Source organism: Hemiscyllium ocellatum, chromosome 5, assembly GCF_020745735.1.
Source record: "Hemiscyllium ocellatum isolate sHemOce1 chromosome 5, sHemOce1.pat.X.cur, whole genome shotgun sequence".
Taxonomy (NCBI): Eukaryota; Metazoa; Chordata; class Chondrichthyes; order Orectolobiformes; family Hemiscylliidae; genus Hemiscyllium; species Hemiscyllium ocellatum.
The window spans coordinates 47,735,972-47,758,777 of record NC_083405.1 but is presented as its reverse complement, the minus strand read 5'-3'; the positions used below and the strand labels follow the sequence as shown (position 1 = coordinate 47,758,777).

At 39.4% G+C, this 22,806-nt stretch overlaps 1 protein-coding gene across 2 annotated transcripts in view; it reads right to left on the bottom strand.

Annotated features, from left to right (window-relative positions):
- Window positions 1-22,806, bottom strand: part of dgkb (diacylglycerol kinase, beta) — a 729,492-nt gene that overhangs the window by 236,781 nt on the left and 469,905 nt on the right. For both annotated transcript variants that reach the window (XM_060825438.1, XM_060825439.1), the window contains exon 20: window positions 21,641-21,705. In XM_060825438.1, coding sequence (XP_060681421.1) covers window positions 21,641-21,705 — 65 coding nt within the window. The remainder of the gene's footprint in view (window positions 1-21,640; window positions 21,706-22,806) is intronic.

Here is a 22,806-nt window from a genome sequence, read left to right as displayed (position 1 = left end):
GACATGACAGTATGATTTTTTAAAAAATGTGGCTGCAGTTTGCAGCCCACTGTCATAAATGTATTTTCTGGAAAGCTTTGTCATGAAATGGACTTTGGTGCTACTGGATAATTGAAGTATAACACAAGTTATAAAATAAGAAAATCTCATTCTTTCATGATCAGAAATGATTGGCACTTCGATATTATACTAAGTATATTAATTATATTTTGGCATAGCTTTGTAAACAACATCTAATAAAGAGACAGCAGCAACAAAAATCAGTCAAAAATCGAAATATGCAGTACAGCTACTTAAATCAGAACTCACACACACATATGTGTGTGTATATATATGATCAAAATTATATTTGTTAACTTTCATACTTAGATGTACAAAAATTCAAATACATTTGCAAACACAGATAAGCTACCATCTGACAGCTAGATTTGCACGATTTGAAGACCACTGCAGCACCAATTAAAATCAAATCTTAAACACCTTGCTATCATTCATACCAGACTATTTAGAAACTCGTCCATAGCAGATAAGGAGAAAAGCAACCAAACATTTCTGTCCTTCTTAAGTTCAACATGGATTCCCATTTCCCACATGATCATTGAAATTCTAACTCATGCACAGCTATGTATATCCCACCACAAGTGTGATTTATTCTATGCTCAATAGTTTATCGCTGACATTTCTTTTTCAAATTAGAAGCTTTATTCTATTACAGGATCATAGGTGTGGAATCTTTTTGACGAATGTCAAGCATTTTTTGCTTCATTCACAGTTTGTCGACATTGACAGAATCCATTTGTTGTGGATTTATGGCAAAATTATAGATCATTTTCTTGCAGTAATATGATTAGATTAGATTCCCTACAGTATGTGAACAGGCCCTTCGGCCCAACCAGTCCACACTGACCTCCCAAAGAATAACCCACCCAGACCCATTTCCCTCTGATTAATGCATTTTACACTACCGGCAATTTAGCATGGTTAATTCACCTAACCTGGACATCTTTGGATCGTGGCAGGAAAACAGCACCCGGAGGAGACCCACACAGACACAGGGAGAATGTGCAAACTCCACACAGACAGTTGCCTGAGGCTAGAATCGAACCTGGGACCTTGGTGCTGTGAGGCTGCAGTGCTAACCACTGAGCCACTGTGATGCCCCTAGAGCACCTTTAGTTCTTCCTTGAGCTAGAATGGATTTGAATTCTAATTTTTCTGCACTCTAAGAATAAAACTCAATGCCATTAGTGGTAAAGGCTATTCCTTCCTCAATAACAGTGAGTAATAAAAACACAGAGGGTACTATTTTCAATTAATATTGTGAATGGACATAATTGCTCATGGACCAATCCCTATTTACGTTGAATATTCTGCAGCTCATCAGTTTTAGGAAGACAGGAAACAGAACAGCTCTCACACGGCAGTTTGGGGCGGGTTTCTTTTCATTCTTTTATGGGATGTGGGCATCGCTGGCTGGCCAGCCAGCATTTATTGCCCGTCCTTAGTTGCCCTTGAGAAAGTGGTGATGAGCTGTCTTCTTGAACTGCTGTAGTTCATGGGCTGGAGCTTGATCCCCAATACCATTAAGGAGGGAATTGCAGGATTTGGACCCAACGACAGCGTTGTTGGAATATTGTGTGCAATTCTGGTCTCCTTCCTATCGGAAAGATGTTGTGAAACTTGAAAGCATTCAGAAAAGACTTACAAGGATGTTGCTAGGGTTGGAGGATTTGAGCTATAGGGAGAGTCTGAACAGGCTAGGGCTGTTTTCCCTGGAGCGTCGGAGGCTGAGGGGTGACCTTATAGAGGTTTACAAAATTATGAGGGGTATTAATAGGATAAATAGGCAAAGTTTTTTCCCTGGGGTTGGGGAGTCCAGAACTAGAGGGCATAGGTTTGGGGTGAGAGGGGAAAGATATAAAATACACCTACGGGGTAACCTTTTCACACAGAAGGTGGTACATGTATGGAATGAGCTGCCAGAGGAAGTGGTGGAGGCTGGTACAATTACAACTTTTAAGAAGCATTTGGATGGGTATATGAATAGGAAGGGTTTGGAGGGATATGGGCCAGGTGCTGGCAGGCGGGACTAGATTGGGTTGGGATATCTGGTCAGCACGGGCGGGTTGGGCCGAAGGGTCTGTTTCCATGCTGTACATCTCTATGACTCTATCTATCTTTTACATGCGGATATAGCCTGCTTCAGTGTCTGAGGAATTATGGATGCTGCTGAATATTCGACAGTCATCAGGAAACATCACAATTCTGACCTTATAAGGCCATTATGAAGCTGCTGATGATTGTTAAGCTTAGGACACTACCTTGGAACACATAGCTGCAGTGAAGTTCTGGGATTGAGATGATTGATCTCCAGCAATAGTCCAGGACAGGGTAGGAATTTAGGCTCAATGGCTGAACCTGGAAGCTCCAGGAAATTGGCTGCACTCATTTTGCTGGCTGGTTGCATGATAGACCCAGAAGCCCTGACCAGGATCAACACCCAGTCCCATATTTAGGTTCCTGCCCCCAAGAACCAAAACTCTGTCTTTTAGTAGTAGGTACAATCCTGACTAGTTCTGCTCCTGATCTTCACTGCTGTTTGCGAGTGGACCTTGATGGAAAATTCTGCTTAAATATAGAGGGAGGTCATCCTGACCGCATCTCTGGAATTCAACACATTTGTCCATGTTTGAAGCAAGTCTATATTGAATTCAGGAGCTCAGTGGCCCTGATGTAGCCAAAGACAGTGAACAGGTCATTCTTTTGCAAACGCCTCTTGACAACATTGTCGACAATGCCTTCCACAAATTTGTGAGTGTTTGAATGTTGACTGATATGACGATAATTGGGGTTGCTGAATTTTTCTGCTTTCTGTGGACAGGATATACCTGGACAATTTTCCACACTGATGGGAAGATGTTCTGGAACAGCTCAGTGAGGAATACAGCTGGTTTTGGAGCATCAGTCTTTCGTACTACTGCCTGAATGCTGGTAGCCCTCAGAATCTTTACAATATCCTGTGATTTCAGTTATTTCAAAGAATCAGAGAATTGCTACAGTGGGGAAGCAGGACATTCAGCTCGAGTTCACATCACATTCTTGATACAATGTGGAATGAAAGGAATTGTTGAAGACTGACATCTGTGGCTCTTTGCTCTTCCGGCTGTAGGAGGAGGGAAATGCTTCAGCTTTATTTTTTGCACGGACACATTTTGGTAGCCATCACTGAGGTTGGGGAAATTTATGGAGGTGATTTCTCCTGTTAGTTGTTTAATTTTCCATTAATAATGAGTGGATGAGGCAGGATTGCAGAGCTTAGATCTGATCTTGTGATCGCAAGATCACTGATCCCTATTTATTGCAAATTGCATAAACTGTTTGGCACTCAAGCAACCATGTACTGTCACTTTGCCAGGCTGACACCCCATTATTTAGAAAGATCTGGTATGGATTCCTCATACTTCATTGAAGCAGGGTTGATCACCTGACTAGTTAGTAATGGCATGAGTCAGGGATATGCCAAGCTGTGTCATTACAGACGGTGGTTGAATACAATTTTTTTTTGCTGCTAATGGCCCACAACGCTTCATGGATACCTACTCCCGATTTGTTAGATCTGTTCAAATTCTGTGGTAGTGCCATGCAACATCATGGAGGGCATCCTCAAATAAAATCAGCACTTTGTGTCTTCACAATAACTACGTAGTGAACAATCTTACCGATTATACCTTGGACAGGTGCATCTACGACAGTTAAATTGCTGAGGTCTATCAAGCTTTTTTTCTTGTTATTTCCTACAAAATCTGCGCAGACCCAATCTCACATTTATATTCTTTAAGATCTGGCCAGCTTGGTCAGTAGTGATGAGAGTGAGCCACTCCTGTTGATACACATTGAAGTTCCCCACCTTCTGTACACTTGCCAACATCAATGCAATCCAAGTGGAAGTATAGATTCTTCAAGTGCCTGGGGATCAATTAAAATCCACGTCCCCAGTACATTAACCTGGAGCTGCGAGTGACTTTACAACTAAATCACCCCCTCTGACTATTTCAATGAGGTGGATGGTTTGCCCATGATTAGCCCTTACTGAAAATTGCATCAGGCAGTTCTTGAGTATCTATGGTACGTCTGAAGGACCTTTCCCTTTAAATTTTTAATTGTTAATTGGACATTTTATTCAGGTGACAAAGGCATGGCTGTGTATTGAGTATTGCCCCCAAACTACATCTTAGATTTTTTTCCCTTAACAAGTTGTCTTTACTGGTACAATTATTATAAGACACAGAGATAGACATTTAGTCTAACACTTTAATAATTTATTAAACTATGCCACTTGTGAGAAATTAAGTAAAACAGGTGACAAGTCTGATTCCACAAATTGAATAATTTATGCAAAAAAGAGATACTCAAGAAACGAAAATACTCTCAGCCATCTGTTCCTTTCTGTTCCACATACACACTGACTTTCACCTATGTAAAAGTCTTATATTTTACTTTCATCCAGTCCAAAAATCAGCAGCCTCAAACCACCCACTCTCTCAAATTTCTTCATTACTGTAGTCTCATTTTTTTTATTATTTCAGTTGCACAGTTTGATAGAAGAGATGTAAATGGATTTTCATATGCTTTATAGTCTTCATGTAGATTCATCTGTCTCATTTTCCTAATGTGCTTCGTCAAGTGCTTTCCATTTTTGTGGATCACTAATTTTTATGAATCTATTTTCTGAAGTGCATGCTGTTGGCATCTTTTTCAACATAGTAGTATTCTTGAGCCATTGTAAAACTAACAGTCTCCAATAAGTTTCCAAAACACCATTTAATAAAAGTAGGTTAAGTTACATGTTGTTCAGTCTTTTGAAAGGATTTCTGTGGTGCTTAAATTTATTTCTGCTTCCCTCTTCAAGATAGTGACATTTATAGTTTCAGGTTGCAGGGAGGCTTACAAAGCCTCATCTAAGTGGCAGTCCTTTTTGCATTCTAAAAGGTTTATACTGTACTCAATTAATGAAAGTTGCTCATGTAACAAAAAAAAATCCAAACATGTCGTTTGCCTGAGGATCTGGGTCATAAGTTTGACCGACCTTGTTTATTGCAAAATTTTTGACTCTTCTGCTCCCCTGAGTAGTGGTCGCGCACTATCCCAATGCCGTAGTGTGCTACACTTTACAAGATGCTGCACAGAATTCTGACAGCTACCTGGAATCATGGCACTGTGATTCAAGACCACAGGCACCTTCAGTGTTACCAGCACTGATGGTCTTCAACGCAGTTGAAATTAGTCTCCCCACCATGATATGCGAGGTCATTGTTTGCTGGTAGAAACACAGCACTTGAAGGCACTGACTGCTGCAGGTGCTTGTACATTCATCCCATGAACTAACATCTTCTCAGTCCTCGCACTTGCGGATGGTTATCTCAACTATCTACAGCACCTGAAGTAGCCCCAGGAATCTCCTCTATTCAAGGAAGGTGAAAGACAGAAAGGAAGGGCCTAGAGGCCAGCTAACATAACCACCTGTCATAGGGATAATGCTGAAATCTACTATTACGGTGGTTAAAACAGGGCACTTAGAAAATACTCATGTAATCAGGCAGCATCAAGATGGTTTTGTGAAAGGGAGTCTGTGTTTGACTAACTGATTAGAGTTCTTTGAGAAAGCAATAAGCAACATGAATAAAGGGGAACCTTGTGGATGTGGTGCACTTGGATTTCGGAGTGACCATATCAAAGGTTACTGCACAAAATAAGAGCTCTTGGTATGGGGTAATATATTGGCATGGGTAGAGGTGTGGTTGGCCAACAGGAAACACAGAGCAGATATAAATGGGTTATTTTTCAAGTTTGCAAGGTGTAGTAAGTGGGGTGTCACATGGATCAGTGCTGGGACCTCAATATTTACTTATTTACTTATTATTTGGATGAAGATACCAAATATTTGTTGATGACACAAAGACAGGTAGAAAAGCAAGCTGTCAAGGTGACATAAGGAATATGTGAAGAGATATAGATAAAGTGAGTCTGCAAAAAAAAGTAGCAGATGGAGTGAAAGGTGGGAAAATGTGAATGTGTCTATGTTGGCAGGAAGAATAGAGAAGCAGCATATTACTTGAATCAAGAGAGACCGCAGAACTCTGTGGACAAAGAGATCCAAGTATTCTGATACCTGAATCACACAGAATTAGCAACAACGGATTAGGTAGGTGACTCACATGTTGTTAGAATATAAAAGGAAAAATTTGCTGCAGTTCGACAGGGCATTAGTGAGACCCCAACTGGAGTACTGTGTACAGTTTTGATCGCTTTATTTATAATAAAAAAAAGCCATAGTTGCATGAGAAGCATTGCAGAGAATGTTCATTCGACAGATTCTTGGATGGAGAGACTTTTAAGGAAATGTCATTAAGAGAACATAAGGAGGATGCAAACAGACATAGAGAAAATCTGTCAAATGGGCTATAGTATGAGGAAAAAATGTGAAGCTAATTACTTTGGCAGGAAGAATAAAGATATTGTGGAAAATGATTAGAATTCCGAGGTGTAGAGAGTGCTAGGTGGTCTAGTGCGTGAATTACAAAATGTTGGTATGTAGCTACAGCAAACAATTAGGATGCTAATGGAAGGCCATCTATATTAACGTGAGGACTTGAACATCGACACAAGCTGTTACGTTTCAGTTATGGAGGACACAGATGATGAGATTGCACCTCAAATACTGTGTGGAGTTTTGATATTCCTATTTAAGGAAAGATGCAAATGCATTGGAGGTGATCTAGAGGAATTTTATTTGATTGGTACCTAAAGTGAGTGTGTTGCCTTATATGTAAATATTGGACAGACTGGGCTTGTTTCCATTTGAGTTTGGAAGAGGAGGGGTGACCTGATTGAAACATTTAACATTAGAATGTTCCTGGCAAGGTAGACATGAAAAGGATGTTTGCTTTTGTGAGTCAGTACAGAACTTACTGATATGAATGATGGATCAGAGTTTCACTCTTTAATAAAATGGTTCACAAACTTAAAAACTCACTATGGTAAGAGTCACGGTATCATCTCTGGACTGACCTCCAATTAACTGGCACATCTGTGAATAAAAAGTATTTAACTGACTTCAAGTAATGAACAGTGACTGAAACAAAGAACCTGCCAGCTTGATATCAGTTAAAGGGAACAAACTGATTGGATTCCATTGACCCCTGGATAAGAATCTGCAGCAAAGAGATTGATCTGCAAAGAATAACACAGTTGTATTTGTAGAACGCACGCAGTAGCTCAGGCACTTTAGTTAAATTTCATCATGTGCTAATGATGTGGCAGGCCGTTGAACACAATTTTCACTTTCTCATCCTGTCAACCTGGCCCTCCTGCTGTTCAGATAATGGCACTTTGTAATTTGACTGCCAATTATGTTCAGATCTGTTTATTACCTTTAGATTTCTTATTGTTGGGTCACTATGGTGAGGGGGGGATTGGAGAAGGTAGAAAATTTTCACTAATAATTAAGAATGACCACAGATCTGCCTAAGAAGTGGATGCAATGTGTCTCAACTTTCATAAGCTCCAAGGTCAATGGGCTGGTGAGCAGTTACAGGGAGCATAAATCGAACATGTGTGTCAATGTGAGCAATAGGAGGAAGTCAAGCATTTACATTTGGAATTAAGACTATAAATTGAGACTATTTAGTTTGTCAGCAAGAGAAGTCAGCACCCAAACAGGGAAACTAGACAGCTGGAAATTGGCAGGGATCCAGTAGCAAGCTGACAGGGATTCAAACATGCTATTATCAACTGGACTTGTAAGTTTTATAAATTTATGTTTAAGAGCAAAGTGCTTATCAATAAGTGTCTAAGGAATGGCGTACGGCCTTCTTCTACGTTGGCTTTCAATAGAATAATGGAAACTTAATTGCATGACAATTGATAAGCTCTCAGGAGACAGAGGCAATAATAGCCTATAAAATCAGCTTCAGTCCATTAATCAGGTGCTAGCCAATTTACTAAGTCCCCTCCTACTGCTGTTATGCATTGTATGCAAATATTTGATGTTAAGTCCATTCTCCTCCATATGGGGACAGGAAGATGAAGATAGTAGTAGACTCAAAATTGCTGAAGAATCAAGAGGCAAAAGGAGAAGAGAAACTAAATACAATAACTAGCAAAAAGGTGCTTGGGAAATTAATGGAGTTAAAGACCACTATTCCTTAACCTGATGGGATGCATCTTAGGATATTAAAGGTAGATACAGACATAGTGGATGGACATTCAGTTAACTTCCACCAAGTCCTAGTGGATTGATGGTCCCAATTTAACTTCTTTATTTAAAAAGGGAAGGAACCAAAAAAAGCTAACAATAGGCCGTTAGCTTAAGATTTGTTATCGGGAAAATGTCAGAATTGATTACAAAAGATGTAATTGCAGAGCACTTAGAAATACATAACATGATCAAGCAGAGTCAGCATGGCTTTATGAAGGGGATATCATGCCTGAGAAATTTACTAGAAATCCTTGTTGAGGTAACAAGCAGGTTAGACAGAGGGGACGCAGTGGATGATGTTATCATTACTGAAACCCCCACTACCATCATCCTTGGAGTTACCATTGATCAGAAACTCAACTGGACTCACCACATTAAATGTGGCTACAAGAGCAGGTTAGAGGCTAGGAATATTGCAGTGAGTAACTCATCTCCTGACCCCCCAAAGCCTGTCCACCAACTACAAGGCACAAGTCTGGAGTGTGATGGAATACTCCCTGCTTGTGTGGATGGGTGCAATACTCAAACAATACTCAAGTAGCTTTACATAATCCAAGACAAAGTTTGATTGGCACCACATCCATAAGAATATATTCCCTCCATCACTGAGTCCCTGCAAAAAGTAAACAAAGATTCATCGGCAGCATCTTCCATACTCATACCACTTCCATCTCAAAAAAGAGAAGAACAGCAGATACTTGGGAGTACTACTAAATGCAACTTCCCCTCCAAGTCACTCACCATCCTGATATGGAAATATATTGCCATTCCTTCAATGTTGCTGAATCAAAATCATAGAATTCCCTCCCTCACGGCATTTTGGGTCAGTGAAGCCACAGCATGTGGACTGCAGCAATTCAAGGCAGCAGTTTGTCCTTACCTTCTCAAGGGCAATTAGGAATGGGCAATAAATGCTGGTCAGTCAGTGATGCCATGTCCCACGAGTGACAAAATATTTGAATTTTTAAGAAGACATTTGATAAGGTAACACACATAGACCATTTAATAAAAGCCCATAGATCGGAGATTGTTAACTAATTTATGCTAAAAAATTGGGATGGGGTGGGAGGAAAGCATTTTCAGTTTTGCAACCTGTAACTAGTGGTGTGCCACAGAGATCAGTGATGGGGGCACAATTATTTATATGACTTGGATGAGCAAAGTGAAAGTTCTATGACAGGTTTGAGGATGACATAAGAATACATGAATGGCAAATGCTGAGGATGCTATAAAGAGTCTGCAGGGGGATGCAAATAGGTTGAGCGAGTGGGCAAACATTTGACAGATGGAATACAACATGCAGAAATATAAGGTTATGAACACTGGCAGGAAGAATACAGGGGCTGAGCATTACTTAAATGGAGAAAGACTGCGGAAAGCAAGGGAATAGAGGGATTCGGGAGTCCTTGACTGTGAATCACAGAAAAGCTAAAATCCAAATTTAGTGGGTAAAAGTGAAGGGAAATGGAATTTTGGCCTTCATATCAAAAGGGAATAGATGATTAGAGTAAAGAGGTTTTAGTAAACTATTCAAGGCACTAATCAGACCAGTGGTGGAATATTGTGAACAGATTTGGGTCCCTTATCATACACTGGAGTCAGTCCAGAAAAGATTAACTAGACTGCTACCAGGGATAAAGGGATTGCCTAAAGGTGAGACGTTCAATCAGTTGGGCCTGTACTAATTGGAATATGGAAGAATGACAAACAACCTTTTTTGAAACATACAAGATTCTTAGATGTCTTGACAGCATAGTTGCAGAAAGGTTGTTCTCCCTTCTAGGGTGGGAAGGGATTAACTCAGAATAAGGGGTTGCACATTTAGGACAGAGGAGGAATTTCTTCTCTCTGAGAGTAATGAATCTGTAGAATTCTTTATCCTAGAGGACTGTCGCAGCTGGGTGTTAAGTATATCAAGGCTGAGATAGAGAGATTTTTAATCAATAAAGAAATCAGGGGAGGAAAAGGCAGGAAAGTGGAGGTAAAGATTATAGATCATAAAAACAAACAATAGGAGCAGGATTAGGCCATTCAGCCCTTTGAGCCATTTCTGCCATCTAACATGTTCATAGCTAATCATCCAACTCAGAATCTTGATTCAGATTTTCCTCACACCCTTTGATCCCTTTCATCCCAAGAATTGCACAAAACTTCTTTGTGAATACTTTTAATATTTTGGCCTCAACTGCTTTCTGGGACAGAGAATTCCAAAGGCTTACCACTCTTTGGGTGAAGAAACCTTTGTCCAACTCAACCCTAAATAATCCATTCCATATTAAGGGCAATTAGAAATGGCATTAAATGCTGGAGAGTCAGTGATGCCTGTGTCCACGAGTGAATAAAAATTACAACTTATTTGAATTTTTAGAAGGCATTTGATAAAGATAACAAACCTAGGCCATTGAATAAAAGCTGAAAATGTGATGCTGGAAAAACGCAGCAGGTCAGGCAGCATCTAAGGAGCAGGAGAATCGACGTTTCAGGCATGAGCCCTTCTTCGGGCTCATGCCTGAAACGTCGATTCTCTTGCTCCTCGGATGCTGCCTGACCTGCTACGCTTTTCCAGCAACACATTTTCAGCTCTGATTTCCAGCATCTGCAGTCCTCACTTTCTCCATTGAATAAAAGCCCATGGATAGAAGATTGGTAACTAAAATAAGGTAGAGACTTGGGATAAGGGATGAGGGCATTTTCAGTTTTGTGACCTGTAACTAGTAGCGTGCCACAGAGATCAGCACTGGGGGTACCATTCCCTGGTCATCAGGAACATCCTTCCCGTGTTTACCATGTCTAGTTCTGTTAGAATTTTACAGCTTTCTCTAAGATCCCTTCTTATTTTTCTAAACTGCAATGAATACAGAACAATCTTGGTTATCCAAATGTCAATTATCCGAATTTTGGATTATTTGAACAAGATCTCAATGTCCCATAAAAGCATTATCCAAATAATCAGTTATCCGAACAAAATACTCCCCACCCTTCTTGTTCGGATAATCCAGGTTGTTCTATATACTCCTAACTGATTCAGGAAACTAGATACAATACTTTCGGTCTCACCAAGGTCCTGTACAATTGCAGTTAGACATCCTGCACTCAAATCCTCTTGCTATGAAATCTAACATACTATTTACCTTCTGCACTGCCTCCTGCACCTGCATGCTTACTTTAAGCAACTGGACACCCAAGCCTCGGTGAAATTTGAAGTTGAAGTATAATGTGAATAAATGTGAGGTTATCTATTTTGGTCACAAAAACATTAAGTATACAGGCAGGAGGCTGGAAGAACACAGCAAGCCGGGCAGCATCAGGAGGTGGAGAAGTCAACATTTCGGGTGTAGCCCTGCTTCAGGACTGGGGGTGGGTGTAGAGGGAGTTGCAGATAAAGAGGGAATAGGTGAAGACAGGCAGAGGGTATAGCCTAGTTGGTCAATGGGAGGAATGATTCCGGTAGGTAGCTGGGAGGGTTGGAACCTCCACCACAAAACAGGATGGCAAATTATTATCTGAAATCTATCACCATTCAGATAATAATTTGCCGTCCTGTTTTTGTAGTGGAGGTTCCAATCCTCCCAGCTATCTACCGGATTCATTCCTCCCATTGACCAACTAGGCCATACCCTCTGCCTGTCTTCATCTATTCCCTCTTTATCTGCAACTCCCTCTACACCCACCCCCAGTCCTGAAGCAGGGCTACACCCGAAATGTTGACTTCTCCACCTCCTGATGCTGCCTGGCTTGCTGTGTTCTTCCAGCCTCCTGCCTGTATACTTAATGTTTTTGTGACCAAAATAGATAACCTCACATTTATTCACATTATACTTCAACGCCATGCATTTGCACACTTGTGATGAGGCATATTAAGACCTTGCTGACCCCCTCACTGGACACCCTGCAGTTCATGTATTGACCCAAACACTCAACCAAAGATGCCATTTTCACCACCTTCCATCTGGCCCTCACTCACCTGGAGAAGAAGGACACCTATGTCAAACTACTGTTCATAGACTTCAGTTCTGCATTTAATACTATCATTCCTCAGCACCTGATTGGAAAGCTGAGCCTGCTGGGCGTAAATACCTTCCTTTGTAACTAGATCCTGGACTTTCTGACTGGGAGAACTCACTCAGTCCGGATTGGGAATAGCATCTCCAGCAGCATCATACTGAGCACCAGGGCCCCCACAGGGCTGTGTGCTCAGTCCACTGCTGTTCACCCTGCTGACACACGACTGTGCAGCAATGCACAGCTTCAATCACATCATCAAGTTTGCTGATGGTACGATTGTAGTGGGTCTCAGCAGCACGAACAATGATTCAGCATACAGAGAGGAGGTGGAGCGGCTAATGGACTGGTTCAGGGCCAACAACCTGTCTCTAAATGTGGACAAAATGAAACGATGGTTGTTGAATTCAGAAGGGCAAGGAGCGACCACTCTCCACTGGACATCGATGACTTCCCTGTGGAGACCGTGAAGTGCACCAAATTTCTTGGTGTACACCTGGCGAAGAATTTCACCTGGCCCAGAATCTCACCTGGCCCCTCAACATAGCCAAGAAAGCCCAGCAGCGCCTCTACTTTATGCGCAGGCTGAGGAAAGCCCACCTCCCACCCCCCCCGATCCTTACCACATTCTACAGAGGGTTCAATAAGAGTACCATGAGCGGCTGCATCACTGCCTGGTTTGGGAATTGCATTGTCTCAGAGTGTAAGACCCTACAACGGATAGTGAGGACAGCTGAGAAGATCATCAGGGTCTCTCTTCCCCCCATTCCAGACATTTACACCACATGCTGCATCCGAAAGGCTAAGAACATTGTGGAAGACCCCACATACACTTCACTCAAACTCTCCTCTCTCCTGCTATCTGACAGAAGATACAGGAGCATTCGGTCTCTCACGGCCAGACTGTGCAACAGTTTCTTCCTCCAAGCCATTAGGCTCCTTAACACTGTATGATCGGACTTGTTCCCATTTGAAATTCTTTGCACAACTTTGAATTGTTGCTAGAAAATTGTATATTATATATCATTCCTCTATTACTCTGTAACTTGTGTGTTTTGCACTTCTTATGCACTAAATACGGTGTACAATTGCGTAGTTTGTGCTGTCCATGTAGCACCCTCGGTACTGGAGGATTGCTGTCTCGTTTTTACTGTATCAGTTATATATGGTAGAAATGACAAATAAAAGGTACTCTACTCTATTCATTCAACTTCTCAAAACCATATTGAAGCATCTTTGCCATGTTTTCATTTAATGGTGAAACAGACTCAGTGGGCTGAATGGTCTACTATTAGTAAACACTACTATTTTGTGGAAATAAACTGTGCAGAGTTCAGACAGAAAGGGGTGTTAGGCTCCATATATAGGCAAGTCAGAAGCACATTACCCCTTTGAGGCCCTGTTACAAGATTGTCTTGCTTGAAGCACCTGGAGCAAACCCTGGCTGCAGCCCAGTAGAACCTGACCTGAGACAGCTTGCTACCAAGAAGATATGTATTTGACATTTATTTACCTGAATGTGAAACTGAGAATTAAAGAAAATTGTCCAGAACTTGGAAGCCCATACTCACCTGGTCTTTAGCAAAGGCACTGACTGCAAACTCTGGATAACTATGGTGGTGAGAAAACATGTGAAATGGATCTCTAACCAATAGAACAAATTGGAAACTGTGTGTTATACATAAGACACATTGCAGTCTCACCATCAGTTACTGGCAAATCTGCGACCTTTATTCATTCAAGAGATGCGGGCATCACTGATTTATTGCCCATCCCTAATTGCCCAATGGGCAGTTCTGAGTCAACCACATTGCTATGGGTCTGGAGTTACATGTAGGCCAGACCAGGTAAGGATGACAGATTCCTTCTCTGACGGACATTAATGAACTAGATGGGTTTTCCAACAATCAGCTAAGATTTATGGTCATTATTAGTTTCTTAATTCCAGATATTTACTGAATTCAAGTTCCACCATTTGCCATGACGGGATTCAAACCCAGGTCCCCAGAATGTTACCTGGATCTCTGGATTAACAGTCCAGCAATAATATCACTCAGCCCCTTCTTGACTCCCCCTTCAAGACAACTACAACTTACAAGAACATCAACAAAAGCAAGCTCCACTCCAAGCCACATATCATTCTGACTTGGAACTACTTTGCCTTTCTTTCAGTGTTGCTAAATCAAATAATGGCAATTCTGTTTCTAACAGCACTGTGGGACCACCTACACTATATGGACTGCTGCAGTTCAACAAGATAGCTCACCAGCACCTTCTCTCAGGAAATTAGGGCTGGGCAACAAATGCCCACACCCTATGAAATAATAAAAAGAAATGCCCCTTTAAGAGGGGAGTCAGAGAATGCAGTGCCTCAGCCTAAGATAAATTAACTAGATACAGCCTCATCTCTCTACATTTGAGTACAAAAAAAATCAACTGTTTCAATACTTGGGATTTTAGGTTGGAGTTTATTTGAAAGTTGTCATAAAACCAGATGTTAGTGGATTTCTGCCTCTTGATGTATTTGGCTGATAAACATTATAATTTGGCATAGGCAGGGGAGCCAAATTAATATATGTGGACTGCTTCGTGTTGAATGAAATGCTACATTTACCCTAGAATAAGAAATCCAGTCAAGGAAATAAACTTCTTTTCTGTTCCCATTTTCCTTAAATGGATTAGCACTTTTCTTTAAAGAAAACATTGGAATGAATCAAAGATTGTTTTAACAGGCTTGTAAAGACTATCCCATTGGAGGATTTTCCCTTCATGAAAACATTAGCATTTCCAGGTCAAATTTGGCAGACCCAGAAGCATAATAATTTCCAACTACTCTCTTTTTCGCAATAAAATATCTCAAATGAAAGTTATTGGGCCTGTATTCACAAATTGCAGAGAGAATGTGTTAAGTAACGATGGATAATATAACAATTGGTATATAATGGGGATTGTGGGATTTGATATTCCAGATAGACAGTATAACTTTGTCATATTCCTGTACTTCATGCTTTAACCTCAAAGAAGAGCCACTTACAAAACCAGTGTGACATTTTCCATATCTCAGTGTTTCTCTGAATTGGATTGCCAATTAGTATCAAATTAGGGGCAGTTTAGGGACAGGATTGACACTACCTAAGCATGTTTCACAGATCCGACATTCATCAGAGAAAGACAAGAAATAGATGAAGTTCTTATTCCTTCATGCAGATCAAATTCAGTTTGCATTGTAAAAGGGCAGAAAGCTAACCAAAGTAGCATCAGGATTTGTTAATTTTGTTCATTAAGCAGAACCACTAATTTGAATCAGCACTGGCTATAATCCAGTTCATCCTTTATTCAGTTGAACAACATATTAGGTTCAAAAAAGTAATGAAGAGGGAATGATCAAGGAGCTGGACTGGAAAATGACAATGTTTTAGTAATGTAATTGGATATCCAGCCCCGTACTAATTGGGTAAAAACAAAATATCAAATAGGCAATTTATTCTGCAGCGAAAAATACCAATAAGTAAATGCACTGGGTGCAAATCAATGAAAACTGAAGTAATTTAAGACGAAGCAATAAGAAAACACAGCTTTCATAAACTTAGCCTCATCTACTTAGAGGAGACAGTGTTGATAACTTTGTCGAGTTTGGTAATAACATTTCAAACATGACTAATCCTCAAAAGTACTTAATTGGCTGTTCGGTACTTTACAATTTCCCAAGGTTGTCAAAGGTAATACATAAATGAACACATCAACCGACTGTATCACTGTTCCTTCATTGTCACTGGGTCAATATCCTGGAACTCCTTCCTTACAGCACTATGGGTGCCAAACACCTCAAGGACTCCAGATGCTCAAGATTAGACCTTTCTCAGGGTGACTGGAGAAGATAATAAATTGTAGCCTTGCCAGCAATTCCCACATCCCATGAATAAATAATAAATAAAAGACTTTCATCAGTTGTATGGAGACAGATTAGAAGGGAGAGGCTGGAAAAATGAGCAGAAAGATATGAGGTAGCATATCTGATTTCTTAAGCAGTTAGAAAGATAGTAGATGGGCACCATCTGAAGCGTATGCAATGTAACTGGCAAAATGAAGGGCCACTTTCTGTTTCGGCGCATTTTGCTCTAATTGGAGTCATTTGCCACCTTGTGGGAGACCGGCCAGTTAAATCAAGTGGGTTCTATGAGGACCTCCTTTTTGGGCACTGTTTGGTTTTAAGGAGACGTGTCTCTGGTAGCATTATCAGCTCTACAGCAACAGTGCCATCTATTCACCGAGACCCATAACCCAAACCTCCAATTGCTGGATCCTACTTGTCAGACTCATGCTACCTTGAGTGTACCAGCTACCAATGTGCCCTCATTCCCCAGAGGCAGCCCTTCCTGTGGTCACCACCAGCTGTCACACTGCTGTGCCTGCTTATGTGTCAACTCTTTGATTGCTCTTGGGGGCGGACTGCCACTTCATTGACCGCTGCCAACAAAATAGGACTTCAAATCCCATTGATCATCAAAACAGATCCACCTCACATTTCTGGGTCAGGACTTATGCTGTCTCAAAAATTATAGCTTTTCTTCATTTATTGGGAGTTTGGAAATATGCTTAAAATATAGGTGCAAGAGTTTCACTTACTGTTCCTGCATGATTCAACTTTTTCCAATGAATCTTATATCAACAATCTTAGAAAAGCAAGTATTATGTAGGAGACTGAACATGGATGGCCATTTAGATAACATGCTCAGCTGTTAAAGCCCTTTCTCTCAGGGATTAAAATCAATTTGAATTTGCCTTACACTAGATAAGATCTATAGCAGCTAATCTGCTAACCCACACGACATCACTCAGTTCCAATTAATGGAATAATGAAAGATGGAGCTCCTTTCTACTCAGCTGGTCACTACCAGAAGCATCAATTGCTAACTTTTTTAACAAACTGTGACAAAGGAGCTACACAAAACAGAATAACAGATTAGAAGTAATGATCTGCAGGAGCCAGTGTTTCACTGGGGAGGACAAAGTTAAAAATCACACAACATCAGGTTATAGTCCAACAGGTTTATTTGGAGGCATTAGCTTTCAAAGCGCTTAAAAGTAAATCTACACAAACAAAATTTTCAATAAATATACCCAAGTATCTCCATTTTATTTAAACTAGATTTGAATTATACACCTTACATCTTCTCCATTACAAAGTTCACTATTATAATTGTCCATTGGGACTCCAATCTCTGCAATCTATCACTGAAATCTTTTGACATGCAATTGTTAACTTGAAGCTAGAGCAATTGGATGCTCTCTTTGTTTGTATCCTACTGCTCGCATTCCATAATTTGTTCAAAGTCTGGAATGCATATTTTATCCAACGTTTTTAGTAGGATTTTGTGTTTTGTGTCTGGATGCTAGTGTCTGAAATTTAAAACATGAAATAAAAGAATGGCCACAGCTTACTGAATAACACTGACAAGGAGCAATTACTCCAAAAGGCACCCTCGAGCAGTGGTTGTAGTTAGGTGGAGATTGGGGAGGAGTGCAGGGAGTTATTCTGTCTGGAATACAGGTGTCCCAGCTTGCCACTGGACATTGTATCTAGGCAGCATACATTCTCATGAAGTCAAAAGATATACTTGCCATTATTTGTAATTAGCCTTGAAGAAGATACTCGCTGCATGTGGGCCATTACCTGTCACATCGCTGACATGATAGCTGAGAAAATAGCACAAGATGATACTGGCAATCCCATAAACTGGTCAGTAATACTAAATTAAGTGCCCACTATCTCAGGTATGTCAACCATATCAGAGCACAAATATTGCTGTTTGTTCCACTCATTCATAATTTCATCATCAATGACTTACAATGCTTCAAATCCCTCAATGCATTAATTTTAAAAACTCTGTCTCTACTATTAAATCTTTTCATGGTCTGACTCTGTTCTACCATCTTGATTTCATATATCCCAGACTTGTGCTTTTATTTGAATAAAAAATTGACTATCAACGAATGCAGTCAAATCTAAAAGATGTACAGTTAGTTTAAACACGTCACATGGATAAATTATTATGTTGATATTCAAGAAGCAACAAGGTAAAAGGTAAGAAGACATTTCCAAGCAATTTTCACTGATGAAGGAAGTCTTTCTATACCTTGCTCATAACCTTAGGTGCCTATGAACCAGAGGTCTTTAACACTTACAAATTAAAAGTGATCTACCATCACTGAATAATATTTCATACTGTTTTCATTTGTAATATGTCAGCTTAAAATTGGAACTTCTCATGGAGAAGTTGGACATTGAACAGTTGTTTTTAATCAACATTGCATTACAGCATATGTTGTAAACTATTAGCGGATATTGTCATCTACTCCACTGCCTCAATAAAAGTGATACCCACAGAAAAACTACACCTTTGCAACAATTAACGAATATTCATAATTTCTCAGCACTTTCAATTATAAAAAAGTTGCAATATATATCTCTCTATCATACCATATTTATGTAACACTTAACAGCATGTTGGAAGTTCACAGTTCTTTTGCTCATATGCAGTCAGAACAGGTTCTCTCAGTAATTAAGTAGAGTATTAATAAAGGCAGGAGTCCAAACAAGGGCCCACGGGACACATGCAGTCTGTGTGTTCTGGCAATTGAGCCTTCAAGGTCCACAAATTTAAGTCTAAGCGAGAGCGTGATAAAAAGTAAGAAAGAGCAGTTTTAATGTGGATTACTTCCAAATCACAGCACCAGGATATAACAGCATTTCTGACAAATGATTGAGAGCATGAATGTTAAATTTGAAAGAAGCTATTTTTCAAAGTTGTTAATACAAAAATACAAAACTACAACAGTTTCATTTTATGAATTTGAGGACATGTTCCCCAAGATTTTTCACCCATTAGGATTAATGGATGGAAAGTTGTAGATATTGCACCATATATTTCATGCTATGCATTCCTGGTCAGCAAGGCTGTGCACACGAACATCATTTTGTAAAATTAGCCAGAAAAGTCTCTCCCTTCAGGCAACCATTTGATCTCCAATGTAACAACTTGGTAACAATCATCTTTGTCAAACAGATATCAACACTGAATGGATGACCATTATAATGGAAGGGAAACTGAATGATAATTAAAAAGAAAGGTCTATTGTTTTGGAGAGTATAAGCTGCAATGACAATAAAAGTTGAAAGCTTGAGGTCAATAACAGTAAAGATTGTTAGATTCACAACTACATTTATGTGTGTTTTAACAGCTGAAAGACTAGAAAGATTATATATTCAAATTGTATTAAGGACTCAAAGAGCATGGTTTAGGCCAAGTGAAGAGTCCTGAAGCAGTGATGTTGCGGAGGTTCTTGCTGTGGTGGGATTCTAAACAATATTGGAAAACTGAGCCTTGGATCGGCTATATTATATATTCATCACCTTCAAGTGATCTTGTCTCCAGTTGATCATTTCAGTCAGGAACTACTGGAATGTGACAACCATGACCATAGTCACAGCTGCAAATTCTCATGTGGAGTGGATTTTCTTTTAACGTGCTCCAAAGCTGCAGAGAACACTTCCTACAGAGTCTCTTACTTGTCTCAGTGTAACTAGCTCCTTCTCTACTTCTGAAATGCTGCACAGAACAAACCTATTTTTTTTTCAAAGTTTTAGGTATCTGTTGTAATGTCTCCTTATCCAATATTTGATAATGCTCCTTTGATCTTTCAATATATTAAATATGGTATATCATTACAAGTTTTTTTTAAAGGTAAGCATGGTTCTTATGATGCAGTATCAGTTTCTTGTGTTTTTATCAATGGACTGTCTTGCTTTTGTTGTCATCTGCATTTCTTTAAGGAAATACATTTCAATATGGAGAATTAAACAAGCTCTTCCACTTTTACATCATTGATTTAAGGGAGAAACTGGCCACTGCTGTCTCACTATTGTCAACATCATCTCTATCAGCTTCCAGAAACAGAAATCTTTCCTTCATCTGGATATTATGTAGAATGCAGTAAGCTAAAATAATTCTAGAGACATTTGAAAAGATGTTTTGTAAGGCTCCACTTAAAATACTTCACAATATCTTTAATTTCATTTTTAACAACCCCTCTACAAAAGGTGATGATATACAGAGATTCACAGGGCTGGTGTTCTTAACAACTCATGGTACACCTTCACCAAGATGGGATGCATAGATCCTACGCTTTGAATGCAGAGACTTCAACTGTCAACTGAGGTCACCAAAGCTGACATTTCGCGCTGGATAGTTCTTTAGAAGTACTTACAGTATGGTGTGCTTTCACTGCATATAAGAAAGCACTCCAGGAAGATCAGCAGCAAGCATAGTGTGAATGATTGTGTCTGCCAAGATGTCACCAAGCATATCTGTGTTCTGACATCTTCCGTGGAGAACTGTTTTCAAAGGATACTTGGCCGCAAGAGTTAGCTGCAATGTTTTGCCATCTGCTGCAATAACACCAGAAGCTGGTATATAGCATAGGACTGGAGAAAACTAGTGACATGAATAGTCATCTATAACCTAAAGCTTATCTCCAGATCCACGCACATAATGCAGGGTTACAGTAATGGAGCCTTGGAATGTTAACAAGGAAAACTATCCTTACATTTTCAGTACCACCTCTGCATCAGGAATCACAATGAACTGTTACTTTCACTTGCCTGCAGAATTGAATAAAACATGCCTGCATGAGTGGCTTCCTTTACATTCATTTTTGCTTGGAGCTTCTTAATTCACTTACCTTCGGCATTACTAAGCGTTATCAATGGGCTGCTGTATCTGCAAAAATTGCATGGTCTTTTTGAGGGTTGAAGAGGTTCCTATTCTGCAATTTCAATTTAAATATCTGCATCCCTTAATCTCCATTATAATCTCAATTTTCCAATTCCAGAACCAGGCTACTCTTTGAATATGCATGAACATGCTTCTCAAACTATGGTTAGTAATGAAATTGAGCTGACCAGGAAACCTGTGCATTTTATTTCAAGTTAGCTCCAGCCAATGGCAAAGAAAGTGCATCTGTATTGAAAAATCCAATTGCCAGCAGCTGAGGCATAAAAATGTGCATATTTACAAGGACATTATCCTTAAACAATGCAAAAGAATAATTTATCTTGTACCATAATAGTTTCCATTGTACAGGTGTGCAATGCATTTTTTATCTCTAAGCAAATTAAAACCTCCCTCAGAGTTTATAGAAAAGATTTAGATATGATGTTACTAAAATAGCTAGATAATTACACAAATAATAGTTTTGCTGTTTTGTAAAGCAAACAGATCTACAGATTGAATCTACAAACATGATTGGCACATAGCTCATTTTAGTATTAATCCTTTATTATTAGAACAGTGTTACAAAACGTTGTGAATGATATCTTACCTACTGTTGAACTTTTCGGGATGTTTTTCTCGCATAATATGGAATCTATGGGCTATTGATGCATCCTAAAAACAAAAACAAAGGAAAAAAACTGTAACTACAAATAATACAGACATGAATGCAATACATTTTCCATGATGGAAAAGCAAACTGGGTAAATGTAAAGTAGGTTTTTGATTCATCTTTTCCATTTTGCAGCACTATCTGAGATGCATTTCATGACTACCTGTAAATCACTGAATTACTCAATAAACTGAACTGCATGTTGTAAACCAGTGTTCTATTTTTGCTTTGTAGAGTTCTTTAAGTTATAACAACAAAGATGATTATAATAACTTCCTAGTTTCTAGAATAGTCCCAGTGGATCGGAAGTTAGTGAATATGAGACTGTCACTCAAGAAAAGAAAGAAAGATAGATAACTACAAGCAAATTACCTAATATTTAAAAAAGGTCTTTGGGAAAATGCTGGAAATTGCTTTTAGGCAAGTCTTAAACAATCCACTTTGAATAACTTAAGCATGATTGAACAGAGTCAATGTCATTTTCACAAAAGGGAAATGATTTTACCTACATATTTAAAGTCTGCAAATCGTAGCCAATGGGAACTCACTAGATGTAGAATAATTATATTTAAAAAGGCACTCAATAATTTGCCACACAAATATTAATACGCAAAATAAGAGCTCAAAGAATTGGGGCGGTTTTTGGAATGGGCAGAGGATTGTTTCATAGACTGGAAGCAGGTAGTGATAAGAAGGGCATTTTCAGGTCAACAGTGAAGTTCCACAAGTATAAGGCCTTGGTATTAATAATCTATAATAATGACTTAGAAGTGATTGAGGGTATCACATCCAAATTTGAAGATGATACAAAGGTAGATAGAAAATTAATGTGAGGAGGATAGAAAGATGTAGCAAAGTGATTTGACAGGTTCAATGAGTGGACGCAAGGTTGAAGATAAAGTAGAACAAGGTATTTTGGTACTAAGAAAAAAAAAGTTTTAAAAATGTGAAACTTTTAAAGAAAGAAAGACTTGGGAGTATTTGTATAAGAACCCCTTTAGAATGACAGTTGCCTTACAGGTACAGCATTTATTTTGAAGGAAGAGTGATTTTTTTCAATCAAGGTGAATTGTCTACCCCAGAATGTTTGCTTCATTATTGAA